The sequence below is a fragment of the Lepidochelys olivacea genome, assembly GCF_965140295.1.
Source record: "Lepidochelys olivacea isolate rLepOli2 genome assembly, chromosome: 1".
In the NCBI taxonomy this organism is placed as follows: domain Eukaryota; kingdom Metazoa; phylum Chordata; order Testudines; family Cheloniidae; genus Lepidochelys; species Lepidochelys olivacea.
In genome coordinates, this window is record NC_140411.1 from 297,478,943 (window position 1) to 297,501,633 (window position 22,691).

Consider the following 22,691-nt stretch of genomic DNA (forward strand, 5'->3'; position numbering starts at 1 on the left):
TCCTGTACGGATCAGTTCTTGGTTCTATGCTGTTTAACATTTTTATCAGTGATCTGAAGAAAACATAAAATCATCACTGAGAAAGTTTGCAGAAGTCACAAACATCTGAGGAGTGATAAATAATGAAGAGGACAGGTAAGGGCATCGATGCAAAGCAATGTAAATGGATTTTAATATGTCAAAATATAAATCTATACATATAGGACCAAAGAATGTAGGCCACAGTTACAGAATACAGGTCTTGCTCCTGGGAAGCAGGGACTCTGAAAAAGATTTGGGGGTTTTGGTGGATAGTCAGCAGAACATGACCTCCCATTGAGCTACAAACGCACCATCAGAGACCCTTCTGTGTTTGCAGTGGAGACTGAACAGAACATGCCTTTTGCAAAGCATGCTGCTTCATGGTCACAGGAGCACACTGATTTTGGTAACTCTCTCTAGTGCAAGGCCAGCAAAACTGTGGACTTTATTAAGAGTACCAGCAATGATCATGCATACTAGCAAATAGTGAAGATGCTGGCAGCTATGCAAATGTACTGGACCGGTAACCAGTGCAGGGAGCAGATTAAGTGGCTCAGGGGTGAGTATTGGAAAAACCAAGACCAGAACTGCACCTCAGGTAACTCACCAAAATCATGCCTATTTTATGAGGAATTTGACTGTGTGCTGGTCACTGGCAAGGAGCCAACAGTGGTGTATGATGACCTAGTCAGCCAGGATGGTGACCTACTGACCCCAGAATCCAGCATGGGAGCCAGCAGCAGGCACTGAATCTGGACAATTAAGTCACTCTGTTGCTGAAAGCAGTTCCAGAACAGGCTTTGGAGCAGCAGCATATTCTGGATCCATACTCAGAGGAGCTGATGCACCCCACTGAGAAACAGCCTGCTGTGGAGCCTGCAGCAGACACAGACGGGAGAGAAGCTACACCTAAAGTCCGTGTCTGGCTCCATTTTGATGTGTATTAATATAGTAATGGGAGGGATTTCTGCTCTATGAACCAATGCAAAAGTTATGAGAAGCCCAGCTAGCAGGGTGCATCCATTAATGACAGATTTAATCCCCGCCCCCTCCAAAAAGGTGACTGGGCTATGCAAACAGTAAAGAGGCAACTTTAAAGTGTATTTTTAGTGGAAAGGCTGATTTCTGCTAGGGCCATTCCTGTCTCTTACAAGTAATAGCCTTACATTGCCATGCCTGTAAGTATGCTGCTGTGTAACCATTCTATGGTCTATCGAGCCACCTGAAAACAATTAACTCTGTGTGTATGTTTGGGGAAGTGTGTTCCATTCCCAAATCTAGTCCAGTTCAGTTAGAGGCAGTCCATGTAATCCATAGGTGACAAAATCATTTGTCCCAAATGAGACTGGGGGTTGACATTTTGTTCAGAAATGTGCTGGTGGTGCAAGAGTAATTCCATTGATATCGTCACTTGGTGTGAATAGTGTCCCAGCCTGCCCATGAATGTCTCCTGGCATCATGAACCTTTTCGGTGCAATCCACGCTGACGTTCATAGATTGCCCTCTGTGGTCCATGCGTAAGAATGGAGTTGTGCCCTTTGTGGTTTATGTGCTCACTGAGGAGGACAAATGAGTCCCATCAATATCCCCAGCAGTTTGGAAACCCTGTTCTCTCAAAGCCAGCAATTACTTCAGCAATATCTTTTATGCCTACCACTTTGGGGTAAACCACATGCCTGATTCCCTCAGAAACCTCTGCGACCACTTTAACCATAGTTGACTTTCCAACACCAAACTGGTTTTGCAATGGATCTGGGGCAGCAGTCTGGAGTAGCCAACTTCCACATGGGTATAGCAACCTGCTTCTGGACTGGCGGAGTGGCCTCATATGTGTGACTTTATGTTGGAAGGTTGGAACTCACTGCTCACAAAGCTCCAGAAATGTGGCTTTCTTCATGTGAAAGTTCTGGACCCACTGCTGGTCATCCCAGGTCTGCATGGAGATGTGATCCCTCCAGTCTGTACTTCTGGCCCTGCACCAGAAGTTTGAGTCTGCCAAGCCTGGGTACTCCTCCTCCTCCTCCTGCTCCATCATAAGCTGTGTCAGGTGCCTTTGATGGGCCAGAAAACACTGCTGAAATGTCCACCAGCACCTTACAAAAGCTCTGCACATTTCCTGACACAGAAGTTAAAGCGCAAGGAAGAGAAGTGCCTCCTCCATGTTGGTGGCTCAGGTAGCTGGGAATGCACTGACCAAAATGACTGCTTGGCAGGATCTGTTTGCTGGCTGTTCAGACTTCCTGTAATGTGCAGGATGGACAGTCAAGTTTTCCCAAGTGCACCACAGTCAAAGGGCTAGACTGACCACATTTCAGGTGGGCACTAAGGAGTTTGGGACTGCGTGCTGCAGGGTAGATGTCTGAGCCGCAGGTTTGAGCCTGGGTTAGAAAATTCTTAACCTAAGGTTAACAATCAATGTAGATGCTCAAGCTCTGGGTTCTCTAACCCAGGGTCAGCTGACTTGAGTCCCACTAACCCTGGGCTTACATTGCAGTGTAGACGTTACCTAAGTACCTACATGGGGAACAAATATTTAGTAATGGACTGCTCAATCTCGCAGAGAAAGGTATAACAAGATCTAATGGCTGGAAGTTGAAGCTAGACAAATTCAGATTGGAAATAAGGTGTAAATCGTTAAAGGTGAGGGTAATTAATCATTGGAACAATGGGTCTCCATTGCTGACCATTTTTAAACCAAGATTGAATGTTTTTCTGAAAGATCTACTCTAGGAATTATTTGGGGGCAGTTCTATGGCCTGTGCTAGACAAGAGGTCAAACCAGATGATCACAAGGGTCACTTTAGGCCAGGGGTTCTCAAACTGGGGGTTGTGACCCCTCAAGGGGTCACAAGGATATTGCATGGGGGGGATTGCGAGCTGTCAGACTCCACTCCCAAAACCTGCTTCGCCTCCAGCATTTACAATAGTGTTAAATATTAAAGTGTTTTTAATTTATAAGGGGGGTTTCGCACTCAGAGGCTTGCTGTGTGAAAGGGGTCACCAGTACAAAAGTTTGAGATCCACGGCTTTAGGCCTTAGAATCTATGAATTTGGGCTGTGGGTGCAGGAAAAAGGATACACTAGTTCAGCTGATGAGGCTCCTTCAGCAGAACCCCTGGGAGAGGCCAACAGTACAAACCACCTCTTGCTCTCCCTGGAAGTAAATCTTCCTTGGAGAACAGCTGGCTCCCAGAATGCAAATGTAAACCCCCTTACCAGCAGTCATTTTCCACGCCTACACATTTAGAACTCCTTGGCACAGCAGAGACATTTAGAATATTTTTGTCACTGTGTGTTACCCGTTATCCAAGTTGATTTTCTAAGGTTTAGTTTACTTTTCTGTAGGTGTGGGAGAGCATCTGTGAGAATCACAGCCCAAATCTGCCATCACTTATTCACATGGGCTCCCTCTGAAGTTAACAGAAGTTACTGTAGTTTCTTTCTGTGCAAAATTTGGCCTTAGATTTCCATCACTAAGTATATTTGCCCATCTTGAGCAGGGCATCATTTTCTAAGGGTTAAAGGGAGGGCAGCCCCCCACCCCCCAACCTTGGTATGACTTTGCCCCCCTGACTTTTCATAGAGCTATATGCTCCATTATGTCTTACACTCTTCCCCCTCTCTCCCCACCACAACTTTGCAGGATATAATATGGTGTTCTTTATGCTGACACAACTGGCCCCCGCTTCCCAGGCTCCCTGAATTTTTCTGAAATGATGCCCCTGATCTTGAGGACACTCTATCCCTTTTATACTTTAGAGAAAATCAGCTGATGTAGATAGCATAGGTCTATTGAATCAATGGGGTCAAGTCAGCTTATACCAGCTGAGGATCTGGCCCACTCTGTGGTGAATCTGATATGAAATGAAAATGATTAACGCCCCCATCCCTCCCCTGTGTCTGTTTCATAACATTAGTTCATGCTTAAGGTGGTGCTGTTTCAGCTGCTTCTGTCACTGTGTTTCCTTGATGCCTCTATACATTGTTTGTGAACAATAAACTATTATTCCCTTAGTGGTGCTTGGGGTTTTTTTATTTTGTTTTTAATTTTTTAACTTTTAAGATAAGCTTGACAAGATGGAGGAGGAGGACAGTGGCTCCCCGCTCTCATGTTGAGTGCCATGACTCACCCTCGTAAATTAATAATCATTTGTACGGCTGGTCTTTCCCCTTGCTGAAGGCATGTTTTATTTCCAGCTGGATTATAAACTGAGTTTTTAAAGTTACATTGTCATTACTGGTCAGTGTTTACTCACTGGAAGACTTTGCTTGGACCTTTATTATTTTTGTAGTCATGAAAAATAACAGCAAGATGGTGGAAACTGGTAATCATCTACATTTAGATACAGCAGCACACCTTTTGTTTAACAATCACCAAGAGCTTTTAAAAACACTAATTAGGCCCTGCTGTGAGGCAGATAAATAGTGGTTTGCTCTTGTTATGGATTAATAAACAGAGTTTTTTACCTAGAGTTCACACAGTGAGTTAGTGACAGAACTGGAAATAGAACCAGGAGTCCTGAACTGCAGTTCATGTTTTATCCAGAAGGCCGCACATCCAAATTCCAGCCTCATGGTTTATCCCATCAAAGTTCTTGCTTTAATGCTGTGGGCTGACCCCATGTTTCCTTCTTTTCTCTGCCAGACTCCATCACTTGCCAAAAATTTCACGTAAATTCCGAGGCCCAAATATTCCCCAGCAAACCCTCTTCTAGCCCATCTATGTAAGTGTTATGTTCACAGCATACACACAAAGAAGTTAGATTAAAAAACATAAACACTGTTTATGTTTACTGGCAGTTGCAATGTAAAGCTACTTTATTTCTTAAAATTCAGCATGATAACACACAAGAACCCAAAAACTGAGAGAGAGGAAACTGGTTGACTCCTAAGGCTCTATGGCACAACCCAGCCCACCTTGCTTTAAGCTGGCCCTTTCCAGACTGACGGCTGCTAGGCCCAGATTGCATATTTCCCTACAGAGCCCCCTAGCCTGCAAGCAGGGCCAGGAAACCCTCACTCTTAAGGTACCTGTACACTGCACACCACTGGCAGCAGCGTGTAGGGTATGTGGGTACATGTCGCAGTGAAAAGTGTCCACATTGCGGTATGTAGCAATACATGGCAGTGTAAGGCTCTGGCAGTGGGGAAAGGCTTCAGCAGGAGGGAGGCAGCAGAACAATGCTATTTTTAGCAGTGTAGACAGGAGAGGCACTGCTTGGGCATGTAGAAAGACGTGTAGGGTACATACCCTAAGGTTGTGGCATGTCTATTCTACTTGCCTAAGCAGTGCTGTGCTTCTTTACTGTCTACACTGCTGTTTATACCCGTGCTTGGGTGACATGCTGTGTATGTACTCTACGTGTTGCCATAAGGAGGGTGCAGTATAGACATACCCTTAAAGTGATAGCTTGCAATGCCAGTGTAGTCCTCAATATACCAAAGAGCAAAATAGTTGTTTATTTTACAACTAGTATACTTATTTTTTCATTTTTTAAAAGTTCCTATGCACTTGGCCTGCTCCTCCTTCCATGGAAGTCCATTTTCCCATCAACTTCCAAGGGAGCAGGATCAAACGCTTGTCTATTCTAAGAGATGATCTTTTAACCTATTCCTATCTCTCTTGCTCAGGTTTAGATCTGTGATCAGTTGCTGAAAGAGCTGTACAATATGTTCAACCTCTTTGTTTGATCAGGAGTAACCTTATTTTTATCCTTTAAGCATGAGTTATGAAGGAGGTTGTTAAGTTGACTGATGCCCTGTCACTATTGCCCATTTTCTTTGCAGCCGAGCCTTCAGTTAGTTTACGTTTCTTGCCAATGAAAAAATGATTGTTGGGCCACAAGGAGGTAAATTATTGTAGAGTGTAAATTTGATTGCTGATGTCAGTTAACTGCTTTGTTAATGCAGAGATTAGAGCATGTTGAAATATTCTTTATGGGGAGGAAGGGGAACATGCCTTTTGCCATTTTGAGAGAGTTAACTGTTTTGGTGCTATTGCAGGGCTCATTTAATTAAAATAAAAGCTAAAAGAAAGGAGCGATGTGATTTGAGCCCTCCCTTGAAACAGGGGTCATAAAAGTTTATTTTTACTCACTTATCTTGTCTCCTCTCACCCACCTTGCAAACTAAATTCCTTATCCTGCCAGTACTTTAGAAAAACACGTGTCCTATTAGAACAAAACAAACAAACAAAACCACACACATGGTATCAAACTACAACCATTCCATCAATCTTGTGCAGAAAAAAAGGGAGATTGCCAGCTCTTGCCATCGTATTGCGATTCTCATGATATTTAGTGATTTTTCTCTTAAAGTGACAGCTCCTGCATTTATGTGATTATTGGAGAATCCCAGATTTTGTTTAAAAAAGTTTCTAGATCTCATGGTTTCAGAGAAAAGCTTGAAAATGTGAACAGTAAAGATTCAAAACCCAGAAAACAAATTAATTCCACGTTTTATTCTTTTAAAAAAATCTCATGATGTTTAAACCAATCTTTAAACCTGGCTTGTGATTTTTGAATGCGTGGGGCAGGCAATACTGATTGATGAGTTTAAGAAGGTTTTCCTGGGCCTTCTCTTACTCCTACTGCTAGTGGTGTGCTCTATGCCAGCCAGTAGCTGTGGATCTGCAGCAGGTATTAAAGGGGTCATACATTTGCATAGGTTTGGTAATGGATATTTGTCTGGGTTTTGTAAGATCAGTTACTTCTGACTTGGAAATGAAATAAATACTTGACTCTCACACTGCTGCATAAAACACATGTGTTGATGGTACAGCACACACAGAATCTCTTTTCAGGCTTTGATTGTCCCTTCCGACTATCACCATCATTCCACCCTTAGCTCCCTTTTGCAGGATGTAGCAATAAGGGGCTTCATAGGACCTGAGCAAGGAGTGAGCAAGCCCTGTCCTTCCCAGGATGATTTATCAGGCAGTTGCATGCTTACTAGAAGAGGCCTAGTTCTCAGGATAGGCAGGGTGTAACTCTGTCTATCCTGGTGTGGGTCGGACCATGAGGCACTTTTAAATCCACCTACCACTGCATCTCCAGCTTGTCTGTGCTCAAATTCACCCAACTTTGGTATACATATAATGCTGTTTTGTACCAAGTGTATATGAGTTCAGAAGGGCCTAGCATTTCTTCACCTCCAGTTCTTTGGCAAAAACTATGATTATGAATAATGCAAAGGGATGTTACAGTATATCCTAAAGCATTAGGGCAATATCCAGCCTCAGTTCTTGCTTGCTTATTACTACCCCAATAGCCCTAATGATGGGTAATAGTTCCACTCACAGCAGTTGGTGTTGTCTTCATTGTATTTAGTGTGCCTGTACGTCTCCAGGATACTCTGCCCACTTTCTGAGGGTAGTGCGCTGGATTTTGTGTGGTTCTGGATCAGATTATTTTAATAATAGAAAGAATTGCATTTCTAATGGTACTATGTTAAGGAACACATTGGTGTTTAAAGAGCAACAGAAGAGATCTAATTTGATGATATTAGTGGAATTCTTATTAGCTTGGGATCTGACACACTTGTATGAAGGCTGCATTCTGCTCCTAAAAGAGTTATTTAAAAGGTAAATAAGAGACCAACATTGCACAGCCTCTATTTGCACTCTGACTGAGGGCCTTCTTCTCTTGATTTCTTCCTCTTGTTAATCGTTCATATATGATAATCAGGCACCACATTATATGCAATGTTGCATTCTCCTGTCCTGATATGAATGCTTAATGACTCAATGCTGCATGTTTGGTGTAGGTACTTGGAACTAGAGAGCAGTGGACATCGAAATGAAATCAGGTTGCATTACCGTTCAGGCGGCCATCGCTCACACACAGAAGTGTTTCCGTACATTTTGGCAGATGATAAGTGGCACAGGCTTTCCTTAGCAATCAGTGCCTCACACTTGATTTTACATGTGGACTGCAATAGGTAAGTGAAGAGTGATATTTCATATTAATAAATAGTAGTCTGGAGCATTCCAGCTCAGTAATAAATGAAATGATAATGATTTGAGGTTTATTTCTTCTATTGTTTCTTAACAGAATTTATGAAAGGGTTGTGGAGAAGCCCTACATGGATTTACCTTTGGGTACAGCATTTTGGTTGGGACAGAGGAATAACGCACATGGTTATTTTAAGGTAGGCTTTCCCTGAGAGGAAAAGACTGAACATAGGTAAAAATGGCAATAGTGTTCCGTCTATATCTGCAGCAGTGGAAATATTTTAAATACTGTGGTACATAAAGGCTTTATCATGTGAGGTTACTGTTGATCCAGTTCCCCTAAGCGGAACATACTCCTTGGCATAGGGGCAGGCAAATTTCATCCTCCAGCACCAGTGTGGGCAGCTGTCTTCCAGAAGGATTCACCCTTATGGGAGGTGAGAGGATCCTTGATCCACCACCTTCCTCCCAGGGGTTTGCTTGAGACAAGTAAGGTTTATCTTGCTACCAGGAGTCTGTAAGAGGTTCCACAGAGGAGAATGCCTGGACCATGTGCTGATTCAGCTGGTGGGGTTAAGCATCTGAAATGAAACTGCTGTGATCAGCAAGGAATTGTCATCAGGAGCCAATCTTTATTAGTTAGAGTTGAAAATAAGTTACCACAACCATCATGCATCCTGTCACACACTTCCTCACACCAAATTGAGATCCACAGCATGTGACAGGAGCCACAACACCCATGAGCAAAGAAATCTGAGTTCAGTTGGGTGGCTGTCAAATTATGGTGTACTGTGAATAAGTAAGGCTAGAGAGCAAGATAACCATTTAAGAGGGGCATGATCAGTGACCAAGGTAAAAGGGGATCCCCGGAGATAATGGAATAGGGATTGTATTGCCTGTTGCACAGTTAGATGTATGTTTTCTGTCTCAGAATATTTTTCACCAGAGGAAAGAGCTATCTACTCCAATACAATACATGGTGCTCAATGCCATTATTCTTCTATTGTGTTTAGGTTCTTAAACTACACCTCTCACCATGGTCTCTGAGCATCTTCCAGGGTTAAAAATTAACAAGGTGACTAACATCAGTAAAGAGAGAGAAGTTTCCTCTGCCGGGAGAATAGTTACAAGTGTTTTAGTTTGCATTTTAACTTTACAATGACTATATTACTACATGTTGCTATATGGGAAAGCAAGGTTGAAGAAGTAAGATTTTGCATTTGGACTAGAAAATGGTAAGATTTATGGTCATGCTTAGTTCCTATTTGATGAATCCTTGGCCATACTCCTTGTCCATGGTTTGACATCACCCATTTTGGGGCTATCTCGGGGGGTCCTTGCAGCACTGCAGCCCTGTCTCCACAAGGATGTTTTGGTACTTGAGGCCCTAAAGGCTAGGGTTCTTTGGATGCTGGGCCCTGTGGCCTGGCTGAATCTGCCTTGCTAATTTTTAAATCTTGGCTAAGACACTGATTTTAATTTTCAATGCAAGTCCTGCCTTTGGTGCTGAAATCAGCATTAGATGTGTAAACGCATGTTTTCCATGCCCAAGTACAGATTTAAATCCCAAGTGGGTGTGAGATATGGAATGGATGTCCCATCAGGCACTCTGTTTTGAAAACTGAGCCCTGTATCTGTTTTTTAAATTCAGTATATTTTTCCTTCTCTATATTAAATGTCAGTCTCCTTGTTAAATGGCTGAGAGGTGATCAAGCCTACAGAGGCAGAATCCACTGAAAAGTGGCATTCTTGACTTTAATTATTTTCTAATTTTTAATTATTTTGTTTAAGATTACTGTGATGGGGCTTAACCCCCATCCCCTGCAAGGCTAATGAAGGCACCCAATTGGTCATGCTTTGCACCTGGAGTGGTGAGTCGCTAACTGGCTCCCAGCCATAGGGGGCGGAACTAAGCCGTAATACGTAAACTGAAGGAGCTTAATTTGAGGGAGAGACAGCAGAGAAGACAGGTCTTTCTGGCTGGGAGAAGCCCAGGGTTAAAGTACACAGACAGAGAGAATGGGGACTGCACACTACAGGGACAGTGTAGGCTCCTGCAAAGGAAGCCTTGAGGTAAGATTTGTAAATAGAGTAGAAAAGACTACAGTAGCCCAATAGCGTAGAAGAACTAATCAGTTTCATTTGGATTTGTGGTGTGTTTCGGGTGTAGTCAACCAGGTCACAAAAGAAAGGACTGCCCTTTCATGGAGCATGGCTATTTGGATTGTTACTGCAGGAAAGTCTGCAGTTTGGCATGTTTCCTCAGTAGTGGGCATGCTCCAGCTTACCAAAACTGCTGATGTGTCTAGATGTGAAATGAGAGGACTGATTGACTCCAGGTGCGGGTGGACACTGGTTTGAGGGAGTAGACTCCCATCTGCAAAAACAGATTGGCATCTGCAGGTGTACATCTCGTGCATGCACAGAGAGACCGAGTCTACCCGACAGCAGAGATAGAAATAGAAATGCAAGTTCAGAGGTACAAGCTGAGAGCTGATATATTAAGAAACCTCCCCTCACCTGTAATTGTAGGGTGAAACTGGCCTAATTTCCCAGTCCTATTACAAGAAAGGATATCACATGAACAAATTAACCATAAGGCAACTCTCATCTGGACACAGGCTGTTGGGCCGGGTGGCCTAGAGACAGGGCCAAGTACTCAATGGACTGGGGAAATGTAATTGAGAGAGTCGAACAAGAAATGCCAAGCCAGCTACAGGCCCTAGAAACACAATTGCACAAGGCAAACTAAGAGCTGGAAGAGGTGAAAGCCTCATGACAGATAGGGTTGCCAATGCTCCAGGATTGTCCTGGAATCTCCAGGAATTAAAGATTTATCTTTAGTTAAAGATTGTCATGTGATTGACACCTCCAGGAATACATCCAAACAAAATTGGCAACTCTAATGACAGAAAATAATAGAGGAGGCCACATAACAAGAGCAAGAATAGATTTGGACAAGACTAGAGCTGGCATATGAAAAGAATTGTTGGCAGCAACACAAATGGGAGCTGGCTGCACTGAGAACCATGGAAATACATGGCAAGGGTGCTCCAACCTCTAGAAACCAAGAACAGTCCCCTGCAGAAAAGGAAATGGATTGGGTGAGTTCATGGGGAATGGATGCTCTGAATGAGGAGAGAGGAGAAGTTGCCTCAATCATGGACCCTGACCGAGCACCCAAAGGGCAATCATACAAGGCTGGCCTGTCCATGGAGAGTAAACGGATCCGGGACTTTCAAGAGAGATTAACTGCTGCAAAAGAGGCCCTGCAGATACACATCCAAACTAGAGAATATTAGAAGGAATGTTCTGAAGACATGCTAGGTTATAAAAATTGATTGTTTATCTGAGTACTACTTAGAGGAGGCAACTGCAGGGCCCCGTACAGTGATGGGGAGAGAGAGTCCTGATGGGCAGTATCTTGAGAGATGTGCGTAATGGGACTTAACCCCATCACCTGCAAGGCTGGCGAAAGCGCCCAATTAGGCTTTGCACCTGAGGAGGAGAGTAGCTAATTGGCTCCCAACCAGAGAGGGTGATGGAGCTAGTCGTAATAAGTAGACTGAAGGAGGTACTTGTGGGGAGAGATAGCAGAGAAGACCAGTCTCTCTGGCTGAGCGAAGCCCAGGGTTAGGTTACATAGACAGAATGGGGACGTGATGGAGCAATGTAGGCTTCTGCAAGGGAAGCCTTGAGATAGGATTTGTAAGTAGAGAAGAAAAGACCACAGTAGCCCAAGAGGGTGGGAGAAGTATTCAGTTTGGATTTTGTGAGGGCTTGTTTATGATACCCCAGAAGGGGTCTGAATTTAGCTGTTGTGGCCGGAGGGCTGAGCCACAAGACCTGGGGCCAGAGGCAGCTGGCCAGCAGGGGGTGCTGGAGCCAAAGATAGTGGCAACAGCCCACACTGACTCAAGGGGTTGCTCCAACGGTGAGTGAGCCCTTCCACAATTGCTTATGGTGCTCCAAAACTCATTTAATTTGCTGTATTTGCTTATGACTAATACCGTTTTTAGATTAACATGTAGTTATTTCTTTCTTTTCAAGCCTTACTTTACATGATACTCATCCTTTTTCTGAAATGTCTGGGACTGTGGTGGAACATGCACACACATCAAGGTGTAAAATGAAAGACACCATTTGTAGTTGCTTTTTGGTTTATTTTAGTTGTTTGTCAAGAAAATCTAGAGGAGTCAAAATACCATGAGAATTTTTTCTTACTGAGAAAAGCCAAATTAAATGAAATTCAGCAATGAATCGTAGCACCAATCCATCCAAAATACATTGATCTTATTGGTTGTTCAATATATGATATTACAAATGGTTACATTGAAAACAAAAGAATTGAACATAGTGTTGTGGACTGTAAATCTCTTCAGACTTGTAACCCAAGATTTTAATAAATGACTAGTGGGTGCCTAGGGGCTTGGTTTTCTGAAGGTGTATTCCCAGCACTTTCTGAAAATCAGGCCCTTTTAAGGTGTCTCACATTGGATAGCCAAAAAATGAGGCCCGCAAAATCATGACTCTCTTGTGAAAATCCTGGTCTAGGGTTTTATTTGGTTTTGAACCTAAACTTGCTCCCGCTGAATCAGTGTGGGATTTGGCCTTTAATTAGGATTGAGCCCACAGTGTTTTGATACCTTTTCTTCATAGCGCTATAAATCAGTTTGAAATTCATTGCCAGTTCATTGCATTTCTTTTAAGAATGAGTTCTGAAGATCAGTGTAAGTCATGGAAGGAAGGGTAGATGAAAGGGACATCTGCAGTGTGTGTGATAGGATGGTTCATTTCTAAATTACTGTTTGGCCTTTGCTTTAGGAGAGTAGCAAAGTGGCTGGCTGCTAATTATATCTTAATGACTAAGGATGTATGTGAATTCTGGCTGTAAACATGTGATCTGTCCCTCTGGGTGAAACGGGTCATTTCCAGCTGGCATATTTGAATTTTATGCTAAACGCACTGTTCTCCTAAATTGTCAACATGCTCCACTGTAGCTGTGTAATAGATATGTTGCTTCTCTGAATTAGGTATGCTGTATAACAAGATCCATATCAAAATCATGAAATGGCTGTCTGAATCTGTTTTTCATGATTCAAGTTTCTTTAATCTTCACTTCTGTTTGACAACAGTAGTTCAGTGAAAATTTGCATTTTATGTAAAACAGTGTTTCAAAGACCCGGAAACTGAAAATTATTTTTTAAGTTGCTTTAAAGGTCATTTTCAAGCTTTTCTTCAATGGGTAACTAAAAATAACAATGAATTCAAAACAACCAGACTCTTGTCATTTAATTACATCTTGACATTTAATCGTATGCCTTTAAAAATGGTTCAGTATGTGTGTACATGTACAGCTATCTATTTTATTTACTCTTTGCTCTCCCATCACCACAGTGGATGCAAATAAGAAGTACTGTATTCATAAATAGTGGTTTTTTCATGCAGTTTTTCTTTTCATGCAGTTTTTCTGTGTGAGCTCTAATGTTTTATGTGGTGAACATTGCTGTGGAATATTATTTTGACAGTAAAAATAATGCATGCTCTTCTTTCTTTTCTATCTGTACTTGCACACAGGGCATAATGCAAGATGTGCAGCTACTTGTCATGCCTCAAGGATTTATTTCTCAGTGCCCAGATCTTAATCGCAGTAAGTCTATTAGTTCTTACACCATAGAATCAAAGGTGTGCTTCTTGCTTCATTTTTTGTCCTGCAAGCTCTCTTAAAACCTTGAGCTCCAATATACTGATTGTCAGCTGTGACTTGTGTAGATTGAACCTATTGTATATACAATTTGACAAATGTGGTGTTTGTAATTCCAGCCTGCCCAACTTGTAATGACTTCCATGGACTTGTACAGAAAATCATGGAGCTGCAGGACATTTTAGCCAAAACATCAGCTAAGGTAACAGTTACTCAGAGACATGGTGTGGGGCATAGAGAATTTTCAGGCTTCAATTCAGATCTCTCTCAAAAAATACAGATGTTCCGTTCAAAGAGCTTTCTTACATTTCAATGTTTTCATGGCATTGTACATTGTCATAGTAAATAGCATCAAAATTCCTGGACAAGGGTTTACAAATATGCAAGCTCTATCTGTCAGACTAAGGATTCAGTAAAACTGGAATGAAACAGGTTACCACATTTACAGTGCTTGTTGCAGCAGGATTTTTTTGGTTTAAGAGTTTTCTAAACCCGAGCTGTTCAAAAAACAGATCAAAAATATGAAAGTACTGGGGCTGAGGACTTTCAAGCAGTATCTACATCTACTATCTGATGATCACATCAAAAACATACCCAATTACCAATGGGCATACATCAGTTTACACCATTGTTTAAAAAAGGCCAGTGCTTTAAATGTCTGTAGCAGTACTATTGTCACACTGGTTTAATACTGGGTGTGACAGGCTGGGTCACAGAAACCATTTTGGGAACTGCTACCTGATGTGCTGGAACTACTTCTGAGCCCATTTTCCCTGGCAGCCTGGTACTTCAGTACCTTACCTGGTTGTGCCAGACATGCCAGCCTGCTGCAAACACAGACCCAGGTCTGAACCACATCCCCCAAAAGCTGCAGGCTTAACTGAAAACAGCTTAAGAAGTGCTCCTGTCTCCCACCCAGAAGTGCTCCAACACCCAGGTACCCAACTCCCAATGGGATCCAAACTCCAAATAAATCTGTTTTACTCTGTATAAAGCTTATACAGGGTAAACTCATAAATTGTTCGCCCTCTATAACACTGATAGAGAGATATGCACAGCTGTTTGCTCCCCAAGGTATTAGTAGTTGCTTTGGGTTAATTAATAAGTTAAAAAGTGATTTTATTAAATATAAAAAATAGGATTTAAGTGGTTCCAAGTAATAACAGACAGAACAAAGTAAATTACCAAGCAAAATAAAACAAAAACACTCAAGTCTAAGCCTAATACAGTAAGAAACTAAATGCAGGTAAAACTCACCCTCAGAGATGTTCCAATAAGCTTCTTTTGCAGACTAGACTTCCTCCTAGTCTGGATCCAGCAATAACTCACACCCCTATAGTTACTGTCCTTTGTTCCAGTTTCTTTCAGGCATCTGTTTGGGGTGAAGACGCTATCTTTTGAGCCAGCTGAAGACAAAATGGTGGGGTTTCTAGGGGCTTATATAGTCTCTCTCTTGTAGGTGGAAACCCCTTTCTTCCCCCTGTGTAGAATCACAGCTACAAGATGGAGCTTTGGAGTCACATGGGCAAGTCACATGTCCAGGCATGACTCAGTTCTCTACATGCCGATGCCATTGCCCACATGTTCTCAGGAAAGCTCAAAAGTGGATTGGTGTCTGTCAAGGTCCACTGCTAGCCAAGTACTCCCAATTACTTGAATAACCCTTCACACTAAGTTGACCAAATCTATCTTAGGTGCTTTCTACAGCAAACACTTTAAACACAAGCATAGAGCCAACACTTATAACTTCAGATATAAAAATGATACATGCATACGAATAGGATGAATAATGCAGTAGAACATAACCTTTGCAAAGATATGTTACATGGCATATCTAGCATAAAACACATTCCAGTTATGTCATATTTACATTCATAAGCGTATTTCTATAAAGCATTCTGGGGTGCAACATCACATGGGTTCTGTAATGTTACACTGCATTGGTTTACAATAGAGCACAAAATTACAGAAATATCCTGGTTCAAGTGCAGGAATAAGTGTTATACATGTAAAATGTGAGCTTTACTGCAATCAACGAGGACTCTTGCCTCCCCATCTCTCAAGTTCATGTGTTTTGCACGTGATCTGATAATTATCTGAAAGTAGTTTGAGTATTGCAAAATGGATGCTTCACAGAGTATAAAGATGATAAGCCACTGGCCAGATCCTTCTTGCCCGACTCACATCCGTAGTCCCATGATATCATTGAATAAAGTTAGCAGCAGCATGTCTCAGCTTCCAGTTTTTCTGCTGTAATGGCTGAACACTTAATCATTTAATATTTCACAATAACCACTTAGTCCTCATCTGACTGAATTTTCACACATGTACTTTTTCACTGTGCAATCCTGGATGGTAGAGGGCAGATGGTAGAGGGCAGTTAGATCATTAGTTATATGGAAACTGTTTACCAATGTAATAACCTATCTTTGTGAAACGTGTACAGCTGTCCCGAGCTGAGCAGAGGATGACTAAATTGGATCAGTGCTATTGTGAAAGGACCTGCACCATGAAGGGCACCACCTACAGAGAATTTGAATCCTGGACAGACGGCTGTAAGAACTGCACTTGCATGGTATGGCTACAATTTGAGTAGAGACTCAGGGACCCTAGTGTCCTCTTTATTTACAGTTTTAATGAAACAATATAATGATGAAACTTTCACAGTTTCCTCAAGGTAGCAACAGTCAAGTGCTAGCAAACCTCTTTTTTATTAACCACAGTGTATTAAAAATGTTTTATATATTTTTTCAGCAGGACCAGTATATGTAGTTTTGCCCCATTTTTCTTGCATGCCTAGGAGGATGCTAGGTAAAGTAAGAACTATACTGGGAGCAATATATTTTCCCATCAAGTTTTTCCCAAGTACTGTATTACAGACTGTTTCTCTGGAAAATTAATTCCCTGGTTCTTTCTTATACTATAAATACAGTTTTGTTCCTAGCAGATGATTTAATGGACCCCTTGTGCCTGATTCCATTAAGTCTCCTTTGGTTACATCTAGATCAACATGTAATAAAATGTAAAATGTCAATGCTGTATGCATGTCCTATTATACCACAAATAAAAAAGGATTTGTTGTAAGATGGATGAAAGACCCCCTCAGGTACCAAAATTCCAGAATTAATTGCATGTATCTTTGCAAGTACCAAATTATAATGTCTTGGTTAATGCACATCCATTTTAAAACTCTCATTAAATGCCTGATCCAAAGCCCATTAGAAATCAATGGAAAGACTTCCATTGACTGCCGTGTATTTTGGAGTAGGCCCAAAAGCCCTAGATAGATGTGCTGCAGTCTTTAATACCTTGAACTGTTTTTCTTAGGCTTATTGTCTTTTTGTTCCACAAATTTCTGGGGGCGGGAAATTACCAGTTAAATTTTTAACAGTTTATTGTTAGGTAGTAGAAGTTGTAAGTAGAAGGAACTACCAGTAACAAACCGAGTCTGATATAGTCAGATAAAATGCCTGTGGTTGAGATAAAGTGTTAAATGCGTGGTATGTTTTTGTCTCAGATTTTTCATACAGCTATGGTGATATTATCTTTTTTAAAATTAATGTAGTCTTTCATGTGAAAATTGTAAGGCACAGAATTGTTCTATGAGGCTTTTATACTTCACAGTAATCTACCAATTTGCAATTGATTGGCAGAATGTCTATGCTCCAAATGATTTAAGATTTCTTTTTACCAAGCAAAACTGTTTTCATCTTAATGAACACATCAGACTCATAAAAAGCCTACTTGGAGTAATAATTTTTTAAAGACCTAGGGTTGAATCTTTCTTTATACTAATAATTAAGAGAAACATTGTAAATATGACTTAATTTGGTATTGCTGAGGAGTTTTTCACATTTAAGAAGCAACTTTTAAATTCATGTATTTCACAAAAACTTTATATGAAAACATCTTTTTTTTTCTTCCCAGAATGGTACTGTGCAATGTGAAGCACTGGTTTGCCCATTTTCTGATTGCCTACTGAATTCTGCTCCTGCATATGTGGATGGCAAATGCTGTAAAGAATGCCAATGTAAGTTTTATTGTGTGGTGCTTCTTTCTGTCAAATAGTATTTTTGAAATCTGAAAGGAAGATGTATGTACCTTTCAATAGAGATGTCACCAACAGAGCTGGTTGCAAAATGGTTTGTTTGGGGCCTTTTGTGGAAAATTTCAACTTTGTTGGAAAACAGCGAATTTTTTAGCCACTGACATTTTTTCAGTTTTTAGCCAAAAAATGTTGGTTTTGGAGGTTTCAGTTTTCTGGCAAAAAATCAAAACATTTAAAAAAAAGCAGACATTTTCTGTGAAAATTTTCATTTAAACAAAAATCTTATTTTCCATTAAAAAGAAAGTTGACAAAAATTGTGTCTACAAGCCTTAGTCACCACTATGCCCATCTTTGAATGCAGTCTTATTTGATTGGTTGGCTGGCTGGACATGCAGATACATCAGGTCATAGAGTTTAAGGCCAGAAGGGACCACCAGATCTTCAAATCTGACCTTCCGTATATCACAGCCACCAGTACCATCCGGCACACACACACTAAATCCAACAATGGAAATGAGACCAAAGTAAATGAGATCCACAGGAGACTAGATTATTATGTACCATGGACAGAGACTAGGACAGACTGAGGTGCACCTGTGCCCAAGGCCCCCCAGGAAAATAATTAAATGGGACATACCCAGATAATCCTGGCAAGTGACCCACACACTATGAGGAAGGTGAACCCCCCCCCCCCCAGCGTCAAGCCAATCTGACATGGAGGAAAATCCCTCCTGGCCCCACATATGACGATAGTTATTTGAGCAAGAACCAGTCAGCCAAGCACCTGAGAGAAAAAATGCTCAGAATATTTGTGCCTTGAACTCACTTTTCAGCACTATTCCAGTCTAGAAGAATATACTTCCAAAATAACATTAGAGCATTAGAAATAATGATCTGCTTTATGAATCTTGTTCTGCAATTAAGGAAACAGTAGACCTTGGCTTAAACAACCACCCAAGAGACCAGAAAAAATCAATAGCTAGAGGTGTTCTTTCACAAGAGGTCATACACAAATCTACTGGATACTGCATGGGGATAATTTAAAGTGATCACTTAAAATAGGGGTTTGCATGTGGTTTCACTGTATTTTGGTACTGATTGCAGTCACGATTGTGGAGGAGAATTTTTAAGTTAATCAAATCCATGAGAGGGCTGATATAGTACTTGAGGTTGATTATGATCCATGGTGGACACATATACGGTATTTTATACTAAGCAATGGCAGAACCTTTTTCTTAAGTTTCTGTTCATTAAATTGTGCGTGTATTTCTTTGTTCTAGAATTTTTGAGGGTGTCCTGTGTGGTGGTGTGTACAATTTTTTCTTACCCAGTATGCAAGAACTCACAGCTGATTAGAATGACGTGTTGTAAGGAAAATTCAAGAAGACATTTTGTACTCCATTGATTTTACTTACACAGTTCATTTATATTTAATTTTGTTAGAAGTTACACAAAGACCATCCATTTTATGAAGCCTTATTACCTTATTCTAGTAGATTAAATCTAATTGAGAGGAAATTGGAATTCAAATATACTTTTTACCAGGAACATAGAATTTCTGTGAGGAATAGATGGCTCAGGGAATTGGTAATAGGATATGAGACTTGTCAACTCTAAATCACTATTTCAAATTTTGCCCATGTTGACAGAGACTGAAAGATGTTTGAAATCCATTTGGTCAGCTACAATATCTGAAATGAGTTGTTGATCTCCTATGGACAAGTGTCCATGTCACAGTTGGTATTTTTGTTGGCAGGCTCAGCAGAGAGGGCAAGAGCTGAATGGGCATGATGAACACTCAGCCTGTCTTAGAGAAAGTGGGACCTTTTGGTAATGGTTGAAATGCATTGGTACCACAATATGATGAAACTTGCACCATTATTACCTTTTTGTGTGTATTTAATATAATAGACGACTTCATTTTCCCGGGTTGTTAATCCAGCGTCTCTTGCACCATTAATTCCGTTGTTCAGTCAGTGTGTCATCCAAATACACACACATATGCAATTTCTAATAAAGTAGCAGAAATAAATGGTCAGAGCATAAAATGATCCCTTATTTCATCTTGTTTTTTAAAGTTAATAATTCATTTTTCAATTTATTTCATGAAAGGCAGAAATGTAGACTCTGGGGATATGAACTTATAACTATAGGTTCCATTTTGTTTGCTGTATTCTCATTTTCACTTTTTAAAATTCCTTTTTATTAGTTAATCTTTATTATTAAGCTGATAATCTTCATCAAGAGAAATTTTCATATGTACAGGGAAAAGTAAAGTAATATTAACACTTACATTGCTTTATGAAACTGTACAAAAGAAAAATGATATCATGGAACTTACTGTATATCAAAATTGGATGAAATCCTTGGCTAAGTTTGTGACCTTAATCATCATAAGCCAGAGTGCCAGAGGTCAGATTGTTCCTGGTGATGGTAGACCCCAGGGAATAGGGAGGGAGGGTAAGGACACCTATGGAATATGTATTTGCTTCACAGGCATGTTTTGTGGAGTTGCTTGTGGTGTTGGCAGATTCATGCAAATGCTAAGTAGACTGTGTCCCTGTTTCTTTCCTGCACCTTCAACTTGTGCCTGGAGGTTACTGAAGCTCTAGTGCCCTGTAGTCACTGTGCTTGGTCATGTGGTGGTGGGAAGGGCAAGAGTGGAGTGCCTTTGTTTTGTTTCTATGGGGGAGTGGAGCAGGGCACCTATTGCAGCCTTGCTTCCCATTCTGTCACACACGAGGCAGGGTTCTTCCATCCACTACTTTATTAGCATAGTTTTCCACCCCTTATGACCTACTGGAACTGTACAAGGGGTGTGAGCAGAGGCCAGTATCTGGCTTAATGCTACCTGACATACGTGAAGTCTGGAGATGTACAGGATTTAAGATGACAGGCTTCTAAGTGTTTTATAGGTTTGTGAACTATTTCAGTGACTCTAGTGGGGAATCTGATGGATTAGGAATAGGACTGGGAGTTACCGGGTTCTGACACTAATTGCTGTGTAATCTTGGCTATGTCATCTAATAGTGATAAGAAATGTACCTACCTCACAACTAAATGTTTCTAAAATGCTATTTGTGTGCAAAAATATTGCTTAGCCTTGACAGTAGGAGAATTTAGGACCAGCCCTGTACTTAACCTATTAGGCCACATAGCTTTGTGGAAAGGAGGCAGGGGGGGCTTCTTCTTTGGGAACACTTTTTAAAATGTACAAGTTTGGATTTTTCAATAAAAGCAGCTTTTCAGTTTTTCTTAAACTTCCAATTCATGAAGAATTAAATGCATGAAATCTTGCTGAAATTTTTCATTAAATTGGTTTCATTTTGTGGACACTTTACCAACTCTAAAACAGCTCTAGTTCTGATGGAATAGCACCAGAGGTAAATGTGGTCTTTTGATGGACTGCAGTAGGTCTTGGATCAGGCCATTGGTGAGACAGTGAATAGATCAAAAATATGGAGAAGCTGCATTGGGTCAAATGTTTGTTTTCTGGTCTGTTGTTTCTCTGGTAGTGGTGCTACAGTCATTCAAATGTTGTGGGTTTTACAAAATATGGATGTTGTAGGAAGTCAGGGACATTAAGCTTTTCAGCCATTGCAGAGGACCAGCTGCTCTTCAGTCATAAATCTTTATACTTGTCCTTTTAAGATACCAATGTAAACAGAGAAGAAATTCTACTGTTCTGGTATGAGTTTCTGAAAAAACTTTAGACATAACGGTCGCTAGATTGTTCAATAGAACAATCTAGCGTTTATGGTGGACTCCTGCTTTCGGTGTGCATACTTTCTGAATGCTACTTAGCATTTTTGGAAAGTATTTTCCCTACAGCTTTAGCTCTCCTGTTCTGAAATGGCTCTGGTGACCTGATTCCTCAAGCCTTTGAATAACATACAATGATAGTACTATGTGATAATGACAGAAATAAATGCCTTATGTACCAGGTTGTCCTACAGAGATGAATTACACTGTCACAACATACTCTACTGGATATTTACCCAGGTTGTACTAGTGTTCTGTAATATTGTGTCTTGAGTTTTAGTGTCTCAAGCAAAATGGAATTGTTCTTAATTTAGGAATAGTACGAATTACTAAAAACAAACAAAAAGAAACAAATTTGAGGGAAAATATTGCTGCATCTATGTTGATCAGTGAAATGAATGGAGTTATTCCAGATTTACAGGGGTGTAACTTGAAAATAGAACTTGGTCCTCCATATTTATTCATCTTCATGTAACTGTCCCCATGATTTTTCACAAATGTTTGCTGGAGCCTTTAAAATTCAACTACCCTAAAAAGGTATTGTATGTCTAATATGCAACTGACCCAAAGTCTTTTAAAGTGAATAGAAAGATGCCACTGGATTTCAGTGGCTTTGGATCAATTCCTATGTGCATGGAGAATAAAGGTATAATGGTATAAGGAAGCATATGGCCCTAACTGCTCCATTCTTGCTCTGATTTTCTTGTCTTAAGATTCTGGCATGGTTTATTAATCTAGGGCAGTAGCAACTTCTATATTTTGCGTCAATCATGTTTTGTTTCCACTGCCAAACACTCTAGAGGACCACTTGGGGCTTGGCTTGTGCCTTCAATGAGCACTACTTTTTGAATTTATAAAATAGATGAGTTCCTTGCATCAGGAAAGCAATGCTACAGTCTCTCATCTACTAGCTACTCAACAGTTTCCTCCTGAGAAGGAAACCCATTGCTAGTTAGTCTCCTGCACCCTGAAGGCAACTTTCTGGAAACTAAAACATAATTTACTTACAGTTACTGGAATGCTCAGAATAGATTGCTTACTGTCATAAATAAAGGGAAGGGTAAACCCCTTTGAAATCCCTCCTGGCCAGGGGAAAGCTCCTCTCACCTGTAAAGGGTTAAGAAGCTAAAGGTAACCTCGCTGGCACCTGACCAAAATGACCAATGAGGAGACAAGATACTTTCAAAAGCTGGGAGGAGGGAGAG

At 40.9% G+C, this 22,691-nt stretch overlaps 1 protein-coding gene across 1 annotated transcript in view; it reads left to right on the forward strand.

Annotated features, from left to right (window-relative positions):
* NELL2 (neural EGFL like 2) overlaps positions 1 to 22,691 on the forward strand; it is a 242,198-nt gene that overhangs the window by 46,054 nt on the left and 173,453 nt on the right. The window contains exons 4-9 of the mRNA XM_084639619.1: positions 7,786 to 7,959; positions 8,073 to 8,169; positions 13,550 to 13,622; positions 13,796 to 13,878; positions 16,123 to 16,251; positions 17,604 to 17,706. Of these exons, the coding sequence (XP_084495745.1) occupies positions 7,786 to 7,959; positions 8,073 to 8,169; positions 13,550 to 13,622; positions 13,796 to 13,878; positions 16,123 to 16,251; positions 17,604 to 17,706 (659 nt within the window). The remainder of the gene's footprint in view (positions 1 to 7,785; positions 7,960 to 8,072; positions 8,170 to 13,549; positions 13,623 to 13,795; positions 13,879 to 16,122; positions 16,252 to 17,603; positions 17,707 to 22,691) is intronic.